The sequence below is a fragment of the Chanodichthys erythropterus genome, chromosome 14 (assembly GCF_024489055.1).
Source record: "Chanodichthys erythropterus isolate Z2021 chromosome 14, ASM2448905v1, whole genome shotgun sequence".
Taxonomy (NCBI): Eukaryota; Metazoa; Chordata; class Actinopteri; order Cypriniformes; family Xenocyprididae; genus Chanodichthys; species Chanodichthys erythropterus.
Window position 1 is genome coordinate 13,742,415 of NC_090234.1, and position 22,181 is coordinate 13,764,595.

The following is a 22,181-nucleotide window of genomic DNA, read 5'->3' on the forward strand; positions in this document are numbered from 1 at the left end:
CAGATATTTGACACTGTATGCTACTAAATACTCATAATGACTAAGTATGCCATAATTATGATTGTCATAATTGGGACTTTTTATATCATAATTATGACAGAGTCAAAATTATGACATACAAAATTGAAATTGTGACATAAAAGGCTGAAATCCTGAATAACTATGACAGAAAGACTTTTTACTCCCATAATGATTTAGTATGCCATAATTATGACTGTCATTATTTCTATCATAATTGACATAAAAAGTCAAAATTATGACTTAGTAATATTTATCATTTTGTCATAATTTTGGCTTTTTAAATCTCATAATTATGACACTACGATTTTTTGTAATAATTTTGGCTTTTATTTCATAATCGACCAAATGTCAAAATTTTGACTATGTAATATTTTGACTTCGATCTCATAATGACTAAGTATGCCATAATTATGATTGTCATAATTTGGACTTTTTGTCATAATTGACATAAAAAGTCAAAATTATGACGTAGTATCTAATATTTTGGTTTTATGTCATAATTTGGACTTTTATCACATAAACAACTTCTTAATCCCATACAGACTAAGTATGCAATAATTCTGTCATAATTTTGACATCAAAAGCCAAAATGTAATATTTTATAATATCTATGATGTCATATTTTGACTTTTATGATATTTTCATGACATTTTCAACATTGATAATAATCTTAAATATTTCTTGAGCAGCAGAATGATTTCTGAAGGATCATGTGACTCTGAAGACTGGAGTAATGATGCTGAAAATTCAGCTTTGATCACAGAATATAAATTACATTTTAAAATATATTCACAAAGAAAACTGCTATTTTAAATGGTAAAATTTTTTCATAATTTTTACTGTTTTTACTGTATTTGTGCTCAAATAAATGCAGCCTAGGTGAGCAGAAGAGACTCTCAAAAGCAATACAATAATTGGATTATTCCAGACTTTTGAGCGGTAGTGTGTGAATATAAAAACATTCAAGAGGCGCTGATGTTAAAAGCTAAACTGTTAAAAGCTTGCTCTCACTTAGACGCACATGAATGAGGAACAAAAGAGAAAAGAAAACCCCTTCATTCTGCTGTGTTTTTCTGGTCATCATGTGCAGTAAAAGGCAGTTGAAACACACTCTCGTCAGTCACTTCCTCCACACTGCTGGTCGCTTCCTCCCGTGTTTCCTGTGCCGGTCCATCCGTGTGCGTCGGCTCGTCCTCCTCCTGTGTGATGATGAGGAGGTTCCTCATGGAGTCGGACACCTCCTCCCTCAGCTCGTCCTCCGACTCCTCAAAGTTCCTGATGGGAAGCAGACGTCAGTCACGGCGTCTCAAGCGTCTCGGCTCTCTGTGTGTCTCACTTACGTGTCCTCGTCATCTGATCGAGGCTCCAGACGCTCTTCGTCACACTCGTCTTCAGCGCGCTCTTCCTCTGTCAGGCGCTTCTCATCTGATGACATCAGCGTCTCTGAGTGATCAACACACATTTCCACCTCAGTGATTCCTGTTGGTTCTTCATGTGATAAAGTGATAAAGTCAGCTGTCCTCACCCAATGGTTTATAATTAAGAAATAAATGAAAAATGTTCATGTCACATTAGGTGACATTAGAAAAGGCATATGATGTTTGTACTTTGTACTTTTAAGTCTACATCAAATTCCAATGAGTAAAAACTATTATTTTTAAAATAATAAAAGCACAAGTTTTTCAGTATCAGCAGAACTCAAGTATTCGTCAAATGAACACTGGAGTACGGGAGTGCCGTAGAGTCACCTGTGCTGCAGTCGGTGAGCCGTGCTTGAGCCAGAGCGTTCAGGAGCGTCTCCGGCAGACGCTTCGTCCAGTGTTTTCTGTTTCCTTCCTCCGGCTCCTCTGAAACTACAGCAACATCAAACCATCGCCATCAGATCATGATCAGCATTCAGCTGGATGTGTAACAACATGATGGTTTTTGGCCAAATCAGCAAGCTGATAAAGCTTTAAATCTGTACAAATCAAAAGGATTCTTCCGTTGGCTTTAGGATTAAGCCACAGTTTGACCACAGTAACTTTAGTGAATGGAGATGTTTTATTTTCTGCTCTTCAGCTGCTGATGGGAGAAACAACGATGGACACTGATATATTTTACAGTATGTTATAATCTAAATATATTCATAAAAATATAAGTTTTTAAAAAATCATTTATACATTCTGTATATATATATATATATATATATATATATATATATATATATATATATATATATATATATATATACATATATATATATATAAATTTATATTTTAATATATGTAAAACATACATTTTTATTAATATATTTACGTTATAATATATACTTTTTTAAATATTATTTTATATATTTAAATAATAAAATATGTATTTTATTAATATATATTAATATTCTTTATTATATATTGTATTTTAATATTCATATATTTATGTTAATATTTTTAAATGATATATTATTTTAATATATGTAAAAAAATAAAACATCTGTTTTTATTAATATATTAGTTAATATATATGTTAAATTATATATTATATTTTAATATTTAAAAAATAAAACATCTATTTTTATTAAAATATTTATGTTAATACTTTTAAAATTATATATATTTTAATATATGTAAAAAATATCTATTTTAATTTATATATTTATGTTAATATATATTTAAAAAATATATATTATATTTTAATATATGTAAAAAATAAAAACATATTTTTATTAATATATTTATGTTAATATATATTTAAAAACAAATATATATATATATAGTATTTTAATATATGTAAAAAATAAAAACATCTATTTTATTAATATATGTTAATATTTTTTTAATTATTTATTTTAATATATTTCAAAAATAAAAACATCTATTTTATTAATATAGGTAAAAAAAACATCTATTTTAATTCATATATTTATGTTAATATATAATTTAAAAAATATATATTTTAATATATTTCAAAAATAAAAACAGCTATTTTTATTAATATATTTATGTTAATATATATTTTAAAACATATATATATATAATGCATTTTAATATATTTCAAAAATAAAAACATCTATTTTATTAATATATTTGTTAATATAAAATAGATGTTTTACATATTAAATATACATACATTAATATTTTATATATTAACAAATACATTAATATTTTTTAAAATCATATTGCATAAAATAAGCTCTGTGACCAACAAAAGATTATGATTCTTGTGAGTTTTGTCCATCATGATAATCTGAAGGCAGAAGTAAAAAGCTAAAAGCTGTGTGTGTGTGTGAGTGTGTCACCCGTGCTCTCCGTCGTCACATCCATGTGCTCCAGAGCGCTCAGTAAGGTCTCGCCGGCGTCTCGACACCATTCGCCTCTCTTCACCCGAGCCTCTTCCTCTGAGCCGTGTGGACGCTTGCGGAGGTTTTCTCCTTGTGCAAACGTCAGTGTGTCGTTCAGGAGCTCGTCCTGTCACATACACACACACACAGATCAATCCTCAGCCAGATGTGGAAAAGTAACATAAAAGTCAGTTTTCCCAACACTTCCTGATCACTTCACCTCTGACTCCTCGTCTTCCTCATCAGTCTTCATCTCTTTATCACTCATCTTGATCTCGAACATGATTCCTCTCTGCAAACACATGCGGCCGTGTGTCAGATCAGTCAAACGTGAGTGTGTGTCTGGTCATCTTGTCTTTGTGTGTGTGTTTGTACCTGCTGCTCTTTCCCACGTGTGTGTGTGTGTCTGTTCTTCTTCAGTAAGTCTGCTCCTCTGTCCTGAGAACATCATCACACTCATCAGTTCATCTTCACACATGAGGATATCACGGCCTCTCAGAATCTCCAGCTGGGATTTTATTATCGCGTGCATCTCAAATGTTCATGTTTTTTTTTCTCCCACCAGTTGGTCATTTAATTTCTGTATAAATAATCCCTGAGTTTATGAACTGGTTTGAAAGTGGCTTTGAAAATCTAAAATGTTGTTGAGTGGCTGTAAAAAACTAACTTAAAAACTCATTTAAACACAGACGGCAGCAGCTGATCACATGAGGGGTTTTGCCACTTTTGACCACAGTAACTTTAGTGAATGGAGACGTTTTCATTTCTGAGATATTTTCTGCTCTTCAGCTGCTGATGGGAGAAACAACGGTGGACACTGATATATTTTACAGTATGTTACTAAATATATTCATGAAAATATGTTGTTGTTTTTTTTATCATTTATACATACATTCTGTATAAATCTATATATTTATATTTGAATATATGTAAAAATTAAAAACATCTATTTTTATTAATATATTTATGTTAATATATATATTTTTTAATTATATATTTTAATATATTTTAAAAATAAAAATGTCTATTTTATTAATATATTTTTTTAATTTTTTATATTTTAATATATTTAAAAAATAAAAACATCTATTTTATTAATATATTTATGTTAATATTTTTTTAATTATATATTATATTTTAATATATTTAAAAAAAATAAAAACATCTATTTTAATAATATATTTATGTTAATATTTATAATATAAATTTATAATATAAATATATATAATATAATATATAATAATATTTTTCAAATTATATATTATATTTTAATATATTTAAAAAAATAAAAACATCTATTTTAATAATATATTTAATGTTAATATTTATATTTTTTCAAATTATATATTATATTTTAATATATTTAAAAATATAAAAATATATATTTTATTAATATATTTATGCTCATATATTTTTTAATTATAAATTATATTTTAATATATATATAAAAAATAAAAACATCTATTTTTATGAATATATTTTTTTAAATTATATATTATATTGTATATATATTTAAAAAATAAAAACATCTATTTTATTAATATTTTTTATTATATCTTAATAAAAATAGATGTTTTATATATTAAATATAAATACATTCATATTTTATAGATTAACAAATACATTAATATATTTTTAAATCATATATACATTTATACATTTTGTATATATTTCAGATATATTAAAATATAAATATATTATTTTTTATATATTAACAAATATATTAATAAAAATCATTTTTAATTAATACAATTTCATATATATATATTTATACGTTCTGAAGTAGGTGATCATCAGACGCCTCCATTAACCGTTCAATTTATTTCCATTAATAAAAAAAACATGTTTCAGTTCATCAATAACTCTATGCTGTTCTTAATGGGCGTCTGACATCATCTGCCACTAACGTTTATTTACTTATTCTGTACAGCCCTAGATAGTGCACACTCACAGTGAACAGAAGCTCACATCAACATCCAGAACCAATGACACGTACCTCGACCTCTGCTCTCATTCTCATCTCCCTGACATCATGATGATACTGCTCTCTGATTCGCTGGAGCTGCTTCAGATACTCCTGCAACACACACACACACACACACACACACACACCTTCAGCTCAATGAGGTGTCGTTATCTAACGATCACGAATCGGAGTGTGATGACAGTCACCTCCTGCCCCTGTAGTTTCCCTCTCTGAGATGGTCTGGTCCCATGATGCTCTTGTGCGTTGGGCAGCTGACAGCCTTCAGCATCTGCTGTGGACGGTCTGATACCCTGAACACCAGAAATGATCATTGATTTCACACAGTCTGTGCTGTAGATTAACACACACGATTCAGCTCATACTATACTCATATCCATACTGTTTTTAGCAGGAAAATGTTCTATAAATGGGGCGAATGATACAGTGCACAGCATAAATGAGTAAACCCCCTCTGAACACATACAAAAGATGCATTTTCTTAATGATCACTAATAAAACTCATGGAAAGATGGCAAAACTGAAATGTTTTAAACATATACATAATATACACTGAGAAATATATAGTACAGTCCAAAAGTTTGGAACCACTAAGATTTTTAATGTTTTTAAAAGAAGTTTCATCTGCTCACCAAGGCTACATTTATTTAATTAAAAATACAGTAAAAAACAGTAATATTGTGAAATATTATTACAATTTAAAATGACTGTTTTGTATTTGAATATATTTCACAAAGTAATTTATTCCTGTGATCAAAGCTGAATTTTCAGCATCATTACTCCAGTCTTCAGTGTCACATGATCCTTCAGAAATCATTCTAATATGATGATCTGCTGCTCAAGAAACATTTAATGTGTACAATTGTACAAAATATTTGTGTACAATATTTTTTTTCAGGATTATTTGATGAATAGAAAGTTCAAAAGAACAGTGTTTATCTGAAATCTAATCTTTTGTAACATTATAAATGTCTTTACTGATTGATTTAATGCATCCTTGCTGAATAAAAGTATTCATTTCTTTAATTTCTTTAAAAAAAAAATAAAAATAAAAATTCTTACTGACCCCAAACTTTTGAACGGTAGTGTATAATGCTACAGAAGCTTTGTATTTCAGATAAATGCTGTTCTTTTGAACTTTCTATTCATCAAGGAATCCTGAAAAAAAAAAAGTACACAACTGTTTTCAACATTGAAAATAATCATAAATGTTTCTTGAGCAGCAGATCATCATATTAGAATGATTTCTGAAGGATCATGTGACACTGAAGACTGGAGTAATGATGCTGAAAATTCAGCTTTGATCACAGGAATAAATTACTTTGTCAAATATATTTAAATAGAAAACAGTTATTTTAAATTGTAATAATATTTCACAATATTACTGTTTTTACTGTATTTTTAATTAAATAAATGTAGCCTTGGTGAGCAGACGAAACTTCTTTTAAAAACATTAAAAATCTTAGTGGTTCCAAACTTTTGGACTGTACTGTATGTTATTAATAGCCATATAATAAGTAAAATAGCCAATTTTGTTTAAATTAAGGATTGCAGAAATGAGTACACCCTAGATTTAATTAAACAAATGTATAATATTCTATTTCTTAGTATTTCCTCCATCATTTTGAATATACTGCTCTGACCCTTCTTGGCACAGAGTGAACAAGTTCATGACAAATCATCACATCTGTCCTGTTTAACTCCTGAATGATGAGCTCCTTAAATGCCCTGATCTTTAACGGGGAGTGTTGCTCAACTCGTCTCTACAGAATCCCTCACAGGCGCTCAAGAGTGTAAATATTGAGTGCAATACGTGTCCACAGAAGGTTTTTCACCTTGGGTGAATGCATATCCTCATTGTCATGTTGAAAAAAATGCCCAACAATGCAGGGAATGAGGAAAAGGTAATATCTTCTGTTTCAAGTTTGTGTATTAAATTACACAGTGGTGTGTGAATTCATGACAGCATTGATAAAGCACACACCTTCACACTCATACATCCCTATATAAGAGCTTTACTACCTCTGAACTTTACTGTGGGAAGCAGGCACTTCTCACTGTACTCCTCCTCTAGCAACACCAGAACATTTTAGATGCAGTTAGTTGATTTGGTCTCATGAGACCAGAGTATTGATATATCTTTGTAAATATGGGCTTTGGAAATGGCTAATTGACTTTATTGTGCTTTGGCTAAAGTGAGAACAACAACCATGCATGCCATTTCTGCAGACTTCATCTTACTCTGTGAGATAAACACTCACTCTTTCAGAGCTTTTGATGGCTCTGAGACACTCGCTTGGTATCTCTCCTGCTCTTTGTCTAGCAAAAAAATCCCTCATCCCCAAACGAAAGCTTAAAAATGAAGGTCTGGTTATTGTCACAAGTCCATTTTTTTTGAATTTCTGTGTTACTTTTGCTATATTTTCACAAAATAAAACAATGATTTGGTAATCCTCTTGTCCTCTTTTGTGCTCATGATGATTCTCTCCCAATTGTTGTCAGTATTACGTCTGAGAATGATTCAGTGGGCTATATAACACTTTTAACTGTCAAGAAATTACTTCTCTTTAAATGTTTTGATTCAACATACTTACCTGTTGATCAAACATTGCCTTAAATCTACACCAGAAATGTTTATTTTGTATTATTTAGTAACTTTTAGGAATGTGTACTCATTTTTGATACACAACATTTTATCACCTTGATAAGAAAATCTTATTTTCCTGAATAATTTTGACATGCTTTTTTGGTAATTGATTAAGCAGAACATTATATCTCTAAAGAGCTCTAACATGTCTTCTAGGTAACTGAGTAATTGCTGACTTTCAGACATTTCAGACTCATTTATGCTGTCCACTATATATGAACACACCCTCAGAATATAGAAATGAATACGTTTGGTGAATGTAAAGCTGCTGAGGTAGAGATTTCTGACTCAAACCTACAGACGCAAATAGATAAAGTTCAATGAAATAAAGACTTGAAAGTGTATCTTGGATGCTTTCTTTCCGCTAGTCTGACATGTAATGGAAGCAAAATAGACCAAAACTGACCAGTGCGTTAAAAATCAATGGTTTTGTGTTCAGTGACACTCACCAGCTGTTTCTGAGCTCTGAGTTTGTACTGATGGGCTTCACGTCTCCTCTGCAGATACTCGTCTCTCGCCGCTGCGACACTGAACACACACACACACATCTGATCAATATTAGCCTACATTCATATATAAGCAAATCAAATGATTTCAGCAGTTAATCAGATGTTTCTTAGATGAATAAGAGGGATTGATGACATTGTTTCAGAGAATAAAAAGACATGTTTCTTTTCTTTAGAGTAAGGTCACTGCTGGATTGATATGAGCAGGAACTCGAGCTCAAGTGAAAAGTTTCGTGTGTCTCACAGTTTGTATGGCTCCAGCGCAGTGGGTCTGTGTGCGTCATGATCCGCAGGTTCGTTCGGCTCGGCCGGAGTGTTCCACCGCCGCTCATGATCAGCACGTGGTTTGGGTGGAATCGGGTTTTCAAGCACAGCAGGAAAATGAGGCTTTATTTGCTGAGAGAGGGAGGAGAGAGACAAAAACAGTCACATTTGTGCAATTATTTTCATCTAATGTAATATCATTTATCTTAAAGCTCAAAGATCAGACAATGAAGACTCACTTGTGCGTTTGCTCTTGTGCGTCTCTGCTCGGGTCTCTGTGGCGGTTTGTTGACAGGAGGCCTCAGGACAGGTTTGTATCCCACTGGATCTTTGGAATCTTTAGAAATGCCGAAGAAGTCCAGATAAACTTTCACACGGTACACGTCAGGAGACCAGATAACAACATTTACTGTATGTTGTAGTCCACACACACACAAACACACACACACTCACCTGTGTTGTTTGTGGCTTTAGGTGCGGCTGGCGTGTGTCTGTGCAGAACTGTGTGACTGAACTCATCCTCCAGCAACTGAGAGAAAATGGAAAAGAAAGCTGAAGTTTTATATCATTTTTCATATTTTAGTAAATATCTATAGATCAGTATTGCAGTTCATGTATTGTTATGTTGGTGCATATGAATGAAAATGATTAAATATGAAATATTGGGGCATATAAATTAATATGATTAAATATAAATATTTAATGATGAATAAAAACAATACATGAAATATGACACAACGGACATATTTAATGATTAATTAAAGAAATTAATTCATTAATTCAAATGATTAATAAAAACATCAAATTTGACATTGGTGCATATACATGAAAATTATTAAAAAATAAATATTTAATGAGTAATTTAAATTATTAATGAAAAAAAACATTAAATATTGATGCATATAAATGAAAATTATTAAATATAAATATTTAATGATGAATTGAAACAATACATGAAATATGACACAACAGACATATTTAATGATTAATTAAAGAAATTAAATCATTAATTAAAATGATTAATAAAAACATGATCAAATTTGACATTGGTGCAAATACATGAAAATTATTAAAAATTAAGTATTTAAATTATTAATGAAAAAAGCATTAAATATTGGTGCATATGAATGAAAATGATTAAATATGAAATATTGGGGCATACAACGGACATATTTAATGATTAATTAAAGAAATTAAATCATTAATTAAAATGATTAATAAAAACATTATCAAATTTGACATTGGTGCATATGCATGAAAATGATTAAAAATGAAATATTTAATGAGTAATTTAAATTATTAATGGAAAAAAGCCTTAAATATCGATGCATATAAATGAAAATGATTAAATATAAATATTTAATGATGAATTGAAACAATAAATGAACAAATTAATTAATATGAAATATTGGTGCATATAAATGAAAATGATTAAATATGAAGTATTTAATGATTATTTTAACTCTCTACCTGCCCTCAGGCAACAGAAAGTTTTCTTAAGCCCTATGTTTAGTAAATTTTTCTATAAATAATTACAACCAATTATAAAGGTCGAGAAAGTACCAAATAACAGTCCAGTAAGGTGTGGGAGTCACTATCAAGCACCATTTGAAAGTGGGACGTCCTGTTCTGACACATGGTCACAGGAGCACATGGTGTGAGGAGAAGGCAAGATTATTTGCTTTAGTTATCTTAATTAAAACGACATGAACTGTACAAAAAAAAATGTGTCTGTGTATGAAGGTGTAGAGAAGCCTTTTGTCAGGTTTTATCAAGTTTTTATTTTTATTTTGCATGTTCAGAAATTCCGTTTTTGTTTTTTGTTGCCTCAGGGCAACGTTGTGCGATAAGGGGAACTTTTCGGGGATTTTTGGACAATACCTCACATTGGCAAAAATGTGTTATGAGAAGGGAAGATGCAGGGTTCCTGTGTGCGCAGAGACACCCAAAGTGATGTGCAAAAGTGTGACAGAGAAGAACTGCGTCTGAAAGTTTCATATGGAGTGAAATCTCATTACATGAAGTGCATCATATGACATGACACACTACATGATACAAACCTGTGCATGTATCAACTTCAGTATATCAGTGTGTTTCAAGTGTTTTTCCCTTTTTACTCAATGATTTCTTTACATTTAAAACAAAAAAAAGTGATTTTGATGATAATTTTCTCTATGATTCTGTACCATTGTCGCACAACGTTGCCCTGAGGCAACGCAAAAATATTTTGGGACATTCCAAAAAAAATTTTATCAATAAAATGTTCCCAAATGAACCAAAAAATGATGTAGAATTGTTTTTTCATGTGCCATCAATGTGTGCAGTAGAAGGTTAAATGATTAATGAAAATATGATTAAATATGAAATATTGGTGAATATAAATTAAAAATATTAAATATAAATATTTAATGATGAATTGAAACAATAAATGAGAATATGATTAAATATGAAATATTGGTGAATGATTAAATATGAAATATTTAATGATGAATTTAAATGATTAATGAAAATATGATTAAATATGAAATATTGGTGAATGATTAATTTAAATGATTAAGGAAAATTATTAAATATGAAATATTGGTGTATATAAATGATAATGATTAAAATAAATATTTAATAATGAATTGAAACAATAAATGAAAAAATGATTAAATAGGAAATATTGGTGAATGATTAAATATGAAATATTTAATGATGAATTTAAATGATTAATGAAAATATGAAATATTGGTGTATATAAATGATAATGATTAAAATACATATTTAATGATGAATTGAAACAATAAATGAAAATATGATTAAATATGAAATATTGGTGTATATAAATGAGAATGATTAAAATAAATATTTAATGATGAATTGAAACAATAAATAAAAACTATATTAAATTTGAATTATTGGTGCATATAAATGAGAATGATTAAATATAATTTAATGATTAATGAAAATATAATTAAATATGAAACATTAGTGCATATAAATAAAAATGATTAAATATGATTCTTCCTTGTGTTCATTTAGTGAAAAACATTGTGAAAAATTGCCTCGATTATTTGAACGAGATTTTACTGATTGATGCTTCCTCTCATATATTGAATGTTGTCATAAGGAAGACAAATACTGAGATGTTTATATCTGTATCTTTTTATATCAAGTCTTTTTAGCTGTAAGTAATCTTGCAGGTGACGTCCTACCTGTGTGTCCAGATGTCTGCTGATCAGAGGCTGCAGTAAAGGTCGTTTGAGCAGCGAGTTAGCCGACGGCCGGTCACGTGGACTGACCTTGAACAGCTGGTTGAGCAGCAGTCGCAGTTCATTACTGTAGCGCTGAGACACTGGACTGTAGCGCCCCCTACAGATCTTCAGCACCAGCTGCTTTAAATTACTGCTTTCAAACTGTACCACACAAACACACTCATCAACTTTTTATTTATATCATTTATTAGAAGTCAATATAGTTTTTTGTGCATTTTTTTTATTTTAATTTGTTTTGTTTTTATTTTGACATTTTCTTTTAATCTAGGAAATTTTTCATCGACTTCAGCTCCTTTATTATGTGGCGTCCCTCAGGGCTCAGTTTTAGGAGCCGTAGTGTTTTCCGTGTATATGCTTCTTCTGGGCTTAATCTTTCAGAGATATGGCTTGTCTTATCATTGTTATGTTATAGCAGACTAGGCATGTGACGGTATCAAATTTTCATGTTGCCATAATTGCTGAAGCTTTTATCACGGTATACTGTATTATCACAAGTTGCAAATTGCAAAAAAAGTGTTGTCATAGTATATTAGGTTTAAGAACTCTTTTTCTCATAACAAAAAACCCTGAACATTTAAATGCAATAACGCAATACACAAATTATAAAATAAAATGTTTCAAACAGATTAAAGTGCAAAAATATTATAACAGGTAACACTTTATAATAAGGTCTCATTATTTAACGTTATTTAATGCATTAACTAAGATTAAGAATGAGCAATAGGTACATTTGTTACAGGAAGTATTATTTTTTGTTAATATTAGTTAAAACATACAACTGATCATTGTTAGTTTTAGGTCCATTAAATAATAATTACGACTTTTGACTTTAGTAATGTTAATAAACATTAACTAGAAATTAACATGAATAAATGCTATTTTAAATGCTATAATAAAAGTATATATTTTTCAGTTTGTTAATAATGAATTAACATGTTAATTAATGAAGCCTTAGGTCATCAAGTGTTACTGAACAATAACAAATAATCACAACATTTTCAATATTATAGGGCATGTTGTATCCATATTAAAATATAAAAATGTTTAAGTTTGAAAATAAATAGCCTATTAGGTCTTTAAGTATGAAGTATTTGGTGCTGTGATGAACAACATTATGAATACAAAAAAAAAAAAAAAAAAAGAATGGCTGTTTGAAGCATTTTAAATACTGTAGTTAATGGGGTTTCCGGGGTAACCGCTGTATTTCTGCTGTTCCATCTGCACCCTCTGCTGTCAGTGCATCTCTTTCACTTGTTCCGCCCTGTTTTTCTTGTGCACACTGGGCTTGTTAATATAGTGTGCTTGCCTCTTTGACGCAGCGGTGTTGTGCTTTTTATACGACTGATAGGTAAAAGTATTCTTAAAATTCTTAATAAATAATTATTTACAGTATTTTGAGGTGCCCATGGTAACAATATCGTGTATATTCATTATCGTTCATTATCGTGATATATGTCCATAGTAGATCAATCACAACCACAACAGACTGGGCCATCTGACCAATGGATTCAAGGTCAAGTGTTTTTTGCCCTTAAATGCTTGTAAACATGTTGTAGGAGACTCCAAAACTGAATTAGGAACCTTTAACATAGCATATTAGACTATTTGTGTGAGAGCTCAGAGTCCATGAGAGATGTGAGCTGAAGTACTCACCGGATGTCTCAGTGTGCAGAGCTCGTACAGGACACAGCCCAGAGACCAGATGTCCCTACAGGACACATGAGTTCAGAATGACGACACACAGCAGTCAGACGAGGAGCTGAAGACACAGACGCTCTACGTACGTTTTGTTGTTGTAAGGCCTGTTCTCGCAGATCTCCGGAGACAGATAGTACGGCGTCCCAACGCAGGTTCTGGCGAGCTCCATGGTGCTGCCCGACACAAACAAACCAGATGAACATCACAGCAGGAGAAGAATTACACAAACTATCAAAGAAATAAACACATTCAGACTCACTTGTTCAACATTCTTGCGATGCCAAAATCTCCCAGTTTGACTTTCAGTCCTCCTTGAGTGAGAAAGATGTTCTGGAGCACAGAATCGAACACATGAGGCGCGAGATACCGGGTTCACATCAGATGGTCACATGTGTCTAACCGTACCTGAGATTTAATGTCTCTGTGCAGGACCTTCCTGTCATGAATGTGCTTCAGTCCGAGACAGATCTGGACGAACCAGTCGACAATCTGAAACACACACCGACACACTAACGCTCAAATGAAATTTCCTATTGTAACATATCCGAGTGAAATTATAATACGAATATTTATTTTAAATGATTTATCCATTTAAAATCATGTCCCTCATAATCTTGAATCAGAATAACTTCCTCTTCTCTTCTCTGATGATGAGGGCGGGGCAACCTGTCACTCACATGAGATCCACCAATAGCAAACCACCACCATCCAATCAATTCCCCTCAGACAAAATCAAGCCCCGCCCTACATTTGTTCTTGTTTGTAAAGCACTTCTCTCAGACATACGGCAAAATAGGGAATAAAAGACAAATGCAACTTCTGTTTCATGCCAACTTTAAATAATCTCTGTCTGAACACTCTCATGCGCACAAGACACGAGATGAGAACGAATCATGAAGCTCGCCTCATTTATTTTCTCTCACTGGTAAATAAACCCATGGTGAATACTGTGTCTTTGTGTAGTTCACCTGCTGCTCTGTGAAGGGTTTTCCTCTTTGCATCTTGATTCTGTTCATCAGATCACCGGCGTCACAGTATTCCATCAGGATGTAGAGGTTATTCCTGTCTGGATAGTGCGCACAAACACACATCACAGCACATTAGTGAGTGTTAAAATCCAGCAGGAATTTAAACTGTAATATCCCAGCTAAAAAAAATATGTTTTGTTAACATTCACGAAAAATGATTTCTGAATGTTCAAAACGTCCAGTTTTTTTAATGTTTTAAAAGATTAATTCACTTCAGAATTAAAATTTCCTGATAATTTACTCACCCCCATGTCATCCAACATGTTCATGTCTTTCTTTCTTCAGTCGAAAAGAAATGAAGGAAAACATTCCAGGATTTTTCTCCATATAGTGGACTTCACTGGGGTTCAACAGGTTGAAGGTCCAAATGTCAGTTTCAGTGCAGCTTCAAAGAGCTCTACATGATCCTAGACGAGGAATAAGAGTCTAATCTAGAGAAACCATCAGCCATTTACTAAAAAAAATAGAAATTATATACTTTTTAACCACAAATGCTCATCTTGCACTGCTCTGTGATGCGCCACGCGTTACGTAATCATGTTGGAAAGGTCACACGTGATATTGATGGAAGAACCGATCCAGTGTTTACAAAGTCAAACGGCCTTTACAAAAAAAGGTAAAACAACGATGTCAGACTATTTTGAAGTTTTTCACCTACATCACATGACCTTTCCAACATGATTCCGTGATGCGTGGCGCATCGCAGAGCAGTGCAAGATGAGCATTTATGGTTAAAAGTAGGGCTGGGTATTGACACAATTTTCATGCTTCGATTCAATTCAATTACGATTTTGATGTGTTTATTATAAATAAAGTTTAGAATTACATAATCATATTTCTACTCCAATTCGTTTTTTTTTTTAATTTAAACATTTAAATCGCGGCTGTCATAACCAATTTATTCAAACATGCATTAAATATTGAAGAACATTAAAAATTATAATGAATATGTAACAGTGCATAGCTATATTTATCAGAATGCTGCTCTCTAGAGTTCACTTTTCTAGCTGACTAATGAGTTTATGGTCTCTGAATATGTTTTTCTGAGGTAAATGTGACGTTACGTGACATTATTTACAAGCTGTTTTACTGACATCTTTCCGAGGTTGAAACACTGATTGAGCGATTACACGAGACATGATACGGATTTTGGTACATACCTTCAGATGTTCATGCATGTTTATTTCGCGCTGCAACTGGTATTAAAGCGGAGGAGAGGATGATCACATGCTTCTCTTTAACTGAGATGCTAAAGCGATCTGTCACGCCACATTAAACAGCACCAAAATGGTATTTATTTTTTTAATCTAATAATAAGATGGACGACATTTGAAATCTGAGACTTTGCTTCATATCAGAAGTAAAAAAGCACAAAGATTATTGCGATTTATTGGATGGGAGGCGCTACATATTCTGCTCATTCATCAACTGAACACAGACTAGACTAATCAATACTTGGGATTTTAGAAATAATATTGTTCGTAAAAATGAGAATCGATTAAAATCGAAAAAATCTATATTTTTTAGTTAATTTAGTTATTTATTTATTTATTTATTTTTTTAAATGAGCAATGGTTCCTCTAGATAAGACTCTTATTCCTCGTCTGGGATCATGTAGAGCTCTTTGAAGCTGCACTGAAACTGACATTTGGACCTTCAACCCGTTGAACCCCAGTGAAGTCCACTATAAGGAGAAAAATCCTGGAATGTTTTCCTCTTAATTTCTTTTCCACTGAAGAAAGAAAGACATAAACGGATGCTACAGGAAGAACGCTTGTTCATAACTATGAGAGAAAATGTTCATTCCCTGTTAGCTATACTATCTTAAACTAATCTATATCACACACAACATAAAGAATAAATCAGGCGCAGCACACTGACCGTAAAATGATTTATAAAATGCCACAATGTTTGGATGTCTCATTTTGGACAGCAGAGTCACTTCCTTCCTGGAGGCGTCCTTATCCCGAGTGGACAACTGTGACGGAGACAGACAGACAGTTTCTCTTGTTATCTATTCCTAGATCCCATATCCTATAAATCCAATGCTCATCCCACATGAATGGATCAGAGACGCCACGACTGCAGCAGCAGAAAGCAGGAGGATTTTAAAACTAGTTTCAAAAGATGCATTATAACAGCTTTAAAGGGTTAGTTCGCCCAAAAATGAAATTTCCCTTTAAAAATTAAAAACCCTTTAAACGTTTTGTTTGTTCCAGCTGTCAATGCCAAACTGAATATCTGAACATTTTAATTCAGAATCAGTCTATTTATTTTAGAGCCTGTTAGCTGTGAGCGGGACTCAAATGCGTGATTTTATTTATTGCCTTTTTCACTATCACATATTTTAGTAATAATCATAAACTAGGCATCATTCAAACTCTTAAACACTCGAAATTCATCCAGTTTTGAAATGAAAACTTTAATTTTCTGAAATGCTTTCATCAATAATCTGTCTTCCTTAAAAAGAAACTAACCTTAGGTCCAAAACATTCATGAATTACAACCATTTCAGTTCAGATTTATGCTCAAAAACTTCTTGCATCACATCAATTTTTTCCTCCTGATCATACATGATACAAAACCTCTTCTCAGCACTTTTGATGAATGGCTATGCTATGTTTAATTGTGTCGTTTCACCCGAATATCAACGTTTGTGAGATTTAGACAGCAGAAACAGTTTTGCGTCTCTGGAAAATAGTGATCTATTAGACAGGATTATGTTGAATATCAAAGTTTTGTGTGTCCGTTTGCTAATGAGCCACATTTCATATTTGTGGAGGTAAAAAAAAAATAGACCCTTGGGGTAAGATGGGCCACCCAGAACTGGCACAGAATGAGCAAAGTGTGTCGACGTTGGTTGCAGCAAAGGATGAGAAAGGATCTTAAAGCAGCCATACTTTTATTTTAACAAAATCCAAAACAGAAACTACAGGAACACAACGATCTAGAACACAATGACAGGGAACAGAAGCAAACACAGGGTTTAAATACACAGTGAACTGAAGATCTAATGAGACTAAATAAGACACAGGTGAACTCAAACACTAGTCAAATCAGTAACCAAGGATACAAACAAGAGGCGGGAAACTGAGAACAAAGGAGAACATGTGACTAATGAAAAACAAACTCTAAACATGAACTACTAAACAGAACCAAACACAACTCAACATGTGACAAAGTGTTGTTTATTTCTAAATTTAATAATTAATGGGGTTATTATTCAGTATTTCCATGAATTAGATGTACATTTCAGACAGGTTAGTTGAGTGAAATCATTCAATTTGCATTCATAGTTTGGCTATTATTCAATTAAAATATGGGTAATTAAATATGCAAATATTCATATACCTGTATAAAAGTCGTAGAATAATTTTACCTTTCAGATTAATCTTTTACATCGGCTATTCAATTATTATCAACTAAATTGCCAAAATGAAATTTTAAATAGCTGATTTAGTATTTTACATTAATGACACTTTAAAATTATATGTAAATATTAATAAGAACTATATCAAATGTCATTCAGTAAAAGTTTATCTTTGTGGGGGGCTTCTTAAACCTCTTTTAATATTTGATATTTTGTGCTGTAATAACTAAAATACCAAATGCTTCCTATATTAATAACACATGATGCATCATCATCATCATACTGCACATGCTAAACTTATATCTAAATATGTTAATGTTGTAAGTAAATCCACATTGTTTGCTCTTAAGGGGGGCATCTTCTCCCATCATACCCTACTTATGCATTTAGCAGAGCGAATTACAAAAGTAATTCGTCAAACTTTTTCTCCAAAATATGAAAAATACCATATGGATGTTGGATGAAGTTTATTTGTATCTACAGCGCTTTTCACTATACATATCGTTTATATAAAATCCCCAGCACACACACAGTAATGAACAAATGATGAACATTTTTATTATGTCTCTCTCACCCGTCTCAGGTTGATCTCTTTGATGACGTAGAGCAGCGGATCGTCCCCGTGTCGGTGTTTGACCAGAAGCGCGCTCCCGAACGCGCCCTGCCCGACCCGCCGGATCACCTCATAATGATCCATAAACCCTGATGATGATGATGATGATGATGATGATCTTCGGCAGGTTCAGCAGACTTCTGAACATGAGCGGCGCGTCACCATGGCAACACGTCAACAACAGCGTCATTCAATCCGTGTGGAAATATTCCCACCAAACATAAATGAAGAACAGCAAAAGTTTGTTCGACGATTGTGTGAGGAGGAACACTTCATACAAATGGATTTCGTTACAAAAATTAAACAATTGCAAGGACAGGCTCGCGACCGACCAAGTGAAGCATTCTGGGATTTCTGGCGCCATCGATTATTTATTCGCCTTTTCTCACTGTGGAATTTTCTCACGAATTGTGAGATATAAACATTGATCTATACTGCATTTATATAGATATGTAAATCTCAATTGTGAGAAAAAGTCAGAATTGTGATATTATATTATATTATTTATATTCCATGGCGGAAAAGTCTTTCCAAGTTGTACACAAGGTATTTACTTATTGTATTTTCCTAGCTTTATGTCGGTCAAATAAAGGTTTACGATCACGTCGTATTAACATTTGTGGAACTTCATTTATATGACCATTGTATGTTTTTCTTAATTAAAAAAAGAAAAGCTTAGAAATAAGCTTACCAGGGTTGCCATGTCCACGGTTTTCCAGCGAAATTGAGCCTTCGCCTGGAGTTTGATTGACAAGCGATCTAACCAATCATAATGCCGAATCCGCCATTTTGTCCAACAAAGCAGTCAGGAGTTAGAAGATTCAACTTGAAATTGAAAAATAGTGTGTATTGACATCTTTCCACGTTTGAAACAACATTCCTTCTGATGTTCATTCATGTTTATTTGATGCTATAAATGAACTAGTAGGAAGAGATGATCGGTTCACGAGCCGCTTGAGCTGAGGCGCTACAGCGATCTGTCACGACACATTAAAGAGCCACAAAATGGTTTTTATTGTTCGAATTTCTCAAAAATTACACAATTTGAAAGCTGGAACTTTGTTTAATATCACAAGTAACCTGCTCTGTCTTGTCTGTCGACGTGTTGTCAGTTTCCTCTATGTATTTTTCACTCGGTGTGACTCATGGCTTGTCGGACATAGCAACAGTAACTAAGGAGGGCGGGTCTTTGCGAAGGGTCAATTAAGCTATTTTAATCCTCCAGGATTCTGATTTCTGCAGCCTAAAATGACTAATTTTGCAGCGGCTTTTCTCAAAATTTGCAGCAATATTTGCGATATAGCAGTATAGTTTTTCAATAAAAATACACCAGAGTCAATATTCTTCTAACATTTTTATTACTTTTATGAGTTCAAGAACCACTGGGCTCTGTAATTTTTAAAGAGGAGAACACTGATAATAACTTAAAATATATTTTAAACATTTCATTTCATAAGTAGCACCAAATAAAACAATTTATATTTATATATATATATATATATATATATATATATATATATATATATATATATATATATATATATATATATTGCAGTGTTTCCCACATGATTTTGTGAAAGGGTTGTCAGGTACTCTAGGGGGGTCTGGGGATATATGCTCCCCCTTTAGAAAGGTTTGTATATTTTCTCAGTCAATTTTGTATATTTTATGTATCAAATATGATACAACTTTCACATTTATTTGTTCATCTCTCAATCATCATTGTATGCCTTTTGCATTGCATTGTTTTGCCCCCCACAATAAAAATTATAAAGCTTTCATCATAAAACTAAGCATAACTTCTTACCAAGACATATTATTAGGAGATATAGAGTGACAAATTATATTTATATGCATTTGATTGTAAGTAGTCTGCTGTACTGTTATAAAGATCTCATTGATTTACATTTTTGGTCATATAAATAACAACTGCAGAAAACTGCAATTTTTGCTCAATTTTTTTCCCCCTCCATGTATGTAAATCCTGGTGTATCAAATATATGACAAAACATAAAACGCATGCAAACTTTTTCATTTATATTTTGTCTAAAGGTAAAATTGAAATATTTTATATTCTACCAATGATAAAACTGTGCTTGATGTTAAGTTTTGTGATCACTATAGTGTTAAAATAGCATATGTGGAAGAATTGACATGGTCATCATAATTGATAAACTTTGCAACTTTGACACTTAGTTTGATCTAAATAAACTGAACTTGAATAATGACACTGATGTCTGTTTAGAGCAGCAGAATTTGAATTAGTTTGCATCGTTGATTCTGTTATTTTCTTGTTTACTGCGCAGCTGCTTTGAAAATCATTGAACAGCACTGAATTTAGAACGGTGAAATATTAAGAAAATGTTTCACTTTTCTTTACCGATCTGTTTGTTGTACTCAGTCATCATGAAATCAGAACTGACAATTCTTATTTATCATGGAATACTGCAGTATTTCATATAAATGGAAATAAAAATCGATTTCAGGGTGACTTTATATGCACAATACAGTTATGTGTCATTCCTGATGACAACACTAGATGGCGCTGCACACCAACACTCATCCACTTAGTCGTGTCCTGATGAGACCTGGGCTGTATTTCACCCCTCATTCACTATTCCCTACATTAATACTATATAGTCAACTGAATGGGTGGATGAAAACTATCAAATATCATCCTTATATTGTAATCATTACGTTATATTGAGGTGCATTATGGTATTGATTGAGTGCACTTGATAATGTGCACTATGGTTTTGGACACCAAATGGCTGTGTCCTCAATAGTGTGCTACACAAGAGTATAGGAGGTGATTTCGGAACAGTCCTGAACAACCACAAAGAGTCCAGGTGTGAACCATTCTCACCTCCTCCTGAGACAGATGTTCTTAGCAACACATCGACTTACCTTCTATATGTCCCAGCTGGTGATCATAACATCATTAATCTGATTTATGTTGCTCTTACAAGCTCATATGCAGGGCTGCGAATAACATTCTCTATTTAAACAAGAAATAAACAAAGGCTGTTGTTTTCAGGACCTCTAGTTCTATTGACTGGAATTTCAAATGACTTATCCTTTGATTTATCCCGTGTCCTTGAAAGCACATTCGGCCTGTTTACACTGGATGACCCTGGACAGACATTAACACCAGATCACAAGTCAATAATCAGCTGATTGAAACATTTGGAAAGGCACGAACATGTACAGACTTCACCTTCAGTTTACAGAGGAGGATCAGTCACTTTGGGATAAAAGCATCTGCTAAATGAATGAATCAGAAGCACATCTGCTGACAAATCTTTTAATATTCAGCTCTAAACACACTTGTGGTGAGATTAAAACTCAGTTCTATCATGACAACTCTCTGAAGATTTTAGCATGATAATGGATACGACAATGTTAATGTATTTGGCGAAATACATCTGCTATGATGATGATTATTGCTGTTGTTGTAGATTATTGCTGCTGCTGCTG

General features: G+C 32.3%; 1 protein-coding gene across 1 annotated transcript; it reads right to left on the reverse strand.

Annotated features, from left to right (window-relative positions):
• Positions 1 to 761: 761 nt before the first annotated feature.
• LOC137036215 (serine/threonine-protein kinase Nek5) lies at positions 762 to 18,788 on the reverse strand. Its single transcript, XM_067410250.1, has 20 exons — positions 18,666 to 18,788; positions 16,603 to 16,699; positions 14,662 to 14,759; positions 14,099 to 14,182; positions 13,953 to 14,023; positions 13,780 to 13,866; positions 13,649 to 13,703; positions 11,936 to 12,136; positions 9,192 to 9,267; positions 8,978 to 9,105; positions 8,719 to 8,870; positions 8,418 to 8,496; positions 5,510 to 5,614; positions 5,328 to 5,414; positions 3,713 to 3,775; positions 3,558 to 3,629; positions 3,296 to 3,464; positions 1,770 to 1,874; positions 1,362 to 1,464; positions 762 to 1,296 (listed from the first exon to the last, which is right to left on the reverse strand). Exons 1-20 carry the CDS (start codon positions 18,786 to 18,788, stop codon positions 1,077 to 1,079), a joined length of 2,175 nt encoding a protein of 724 aa, XP_067266351.1. The 3' UTR covers positions 762 to 1,076.
• Positions 18,789 to 22,181: the final 3,393 nt, after the last annotated feature.